This window comes from Hordeum vulgare, chromosome 3H (genome assembly GCF_904849725.1).
Source record: "Hordeum vulgare subsp. vulgare chromosome 3H, MorexV3_pseudomolecules_assembly, whole genome shotgun sequence".
Lineage (NCBI taxonomy): Eukaryota > Viridiplantae > Streptophyta > Magnoliopsida > Poales > Poaceae > Hordeum > Hordeum vulgare.
Window position 1 is genome coordinate 394310551 of NC_058520.1, and position 2378 is coordinate 394312928.

The 2378-nt window shown below is 46.7% G+C and overlaps 1 protein-coding gene across 1 annotated transcript; it reads left to right on the forward strand.

Annotated features, from left to right (window-relative positions):
* Positions 1-684, forward strand: LOC123440025 (oleosin-like). The gene has a single exon (XM_045116620.1). The coding sequence runs from the start codon at positions 64-66 to the stop codon at positions 529-531; it is 468 nt and encodes a 155-aa protein (XP_044972555.1). The 5' UTR covers positions 1-63; the 3' UTR covers positions 532-684.
* Positions 685-2378: the final 1694 nt, after the last annotated feature.

Sequence of the window (2378 nt, forward strand, 5' to 3'; positions counted from 1 at the left end):
CTCCTCCCCGCCATCTCCTCACGAGAGCAATTCGATCTCCCCACCCATCGTGCGGCTCGTGCCATGGAGTTGCCGGCCTTTCCTCGTCCGGCCGGTCCCCGGAGCGGCCAAGCGTCCCACTCAACCCGCCGGCGCGTCCAGGCATCCAACGCCCAGCTCCTCGTCTACCTCGCCCTCGCCGTCACACTGGCCGCCCTCCTGGTCCTCACCGGCGTTACGCTGACCGTCGCGTCAGTCGTGCTGGTCGTCCTCGCCCCACTCTTGCTCCTCAGCAGTCCTCTCTGGGCGCCGGTGGCCGTCGTGGCCATCGTTGCAGGGGGTGCCTTGCTGTTCGGCTGTAGCCTCACGGTATTCGCGCTGGGCGCGGGCACGTGGGCGCACCGGCACTTGACGGGGAGGCACCCGGTGGGCTACGCCTACGGCTACGCGCGTGGGCGTGGCCGGTTCGGCGGCGCGGGTGGCCACGTGACGGGCTACCACCGGCAGGGACATGGATACGACCGGATGAAGGACGCCGTGTCCGGGGCCTAGCAACGGGCGAACAAGCCTCTCCCTCCTTCCTGCGCATTCCGTTTGGATTGGATACGTTTTGCACACTGTGTTTTAGTTGGAACTGCTTCGATTTGGCCAGGTGTATACTGTGCTGAAACACGTTTCTGTGAGAAGTCACCGTGTGTTCAATTCGTTTCTTGGATCCTGCTCAACTCTACGCATCGCTGATGACGTATTTGGTAGCCAGCACATAGACCAATCAGGCCCGCGCGGAACGAAAACAAACTGTTGGCTAGCCTGCGTTCATTATTACAAACTAGTACAAATGCCCGTGCATTGCACCGGGTTAGAAAAAAAATTTGAATTATTACAAAAGAATTTGTTATTACAAAATCTTCCAAATCGTATTATTTTTACCAGATTTAAATTGAATTTTCCTGATACAACTGATGAATTCAATGTTATAATGTCAATTGAAAATCTCAATTGAATGTGGATTCATCGATTCTAGAAAGATTAGTGTTATACTACATTTCAACGATAAAAGCTAGACTGGAATAAAATAACGATTATAGATATACTCCACTAAAAATTACAGGAGATCACAAAGAAAATTGTAGTACGAGGCCATGAAATGCTTAGAAATTCCCACTACCCAAATAATTCCTTTATTGGAAGGACCCCTACAACGAAATTTGAAATGGCATTTGTACAAATCTTCAACATGGGTTGAAATCCTCCAATTTCTGATAGTTTGTTACTCCTCTTTAAGAAAGCGAAAATATCCCAGTTTTCATACACGGACGAGGATAACACATGTGCGACCTTTATTCTTTTCTTATCTTCCCAGTCCCCACACACGGACGAACGGTCACAACCCACACTCCCACACAGGGCCGATCCTGATATTTTGGGGGCCCGGGACGAAACTAAAACCTTGGACCTATTAATACTCATAATGATATGTGGATTTCACAAGACTATACAATCATGTCCTGGCACATAATTCATGAGTAAATCTCTAAGATAATGTTTTGAAAGTATGGATCCTAAAATGCAGCAAGACGAAAATAGGAAGTACATAATATAGATACTATCTTTCTTTTAATTGCACATGAGTTTAAAGCTCTTGAATTTGCAATGATGTGAGTGGATATACGTGCAATCACATAAAATCATTTGTAAGAGCTCTAAACTCAAATCTATAGGAAATAAATGTGTAGCAAAAATACCATAAAAAATCCTATGAACGTATCTCATTCCAATCTGAGAAACTTTTAGCACTAAAGTTCTACAATTTACAAAAAGTAAAAGTAGGTTTACAATTGGTCCAATTAATTAGTTTAACAAAAGTGATGTACTTTGTATGTATAATTACCAACATGTATACCTCACAAATGGCTGAACTTCAGAACCGTAAAAGAACCGTAAAAGGATACATCTTGGATTTACATCGATTGTAATCTGGTGCTTAACCATGAGCCCATGACGTGATGTGGAGTGAACCGGCGTCCGGCGGGAGGCCATGCGGTCTGGCCGTGCATGTCTGTGTGCATCCACGGCGCGCATGGAGACTGGAATCTGCAGAGGAGTTCGTCGGCGTCCGCGCATGGGCATTCACGATCGCTCGCTGAGTCTTGTGGAATTAGGAATAAGTAGCAATCTTTTTTTAGGATAATAACAATGTTGTTAGGGAAAAAATGATTGGAGAGATCTTGTTGTTGAAGAAAATTCTAGCGATCGAAACGAAAACAAGGCAGGCCCGTCAATCTACGTGATTGTTTTCCTACGCAGTGAAGAGCGCCCGGATGCGACGAAGGACGCGGGCTGCTTGATGGACTTGGGATTTTTTTTCACGATCTGCAGCTAGGGAGGGGCCCCTGGGA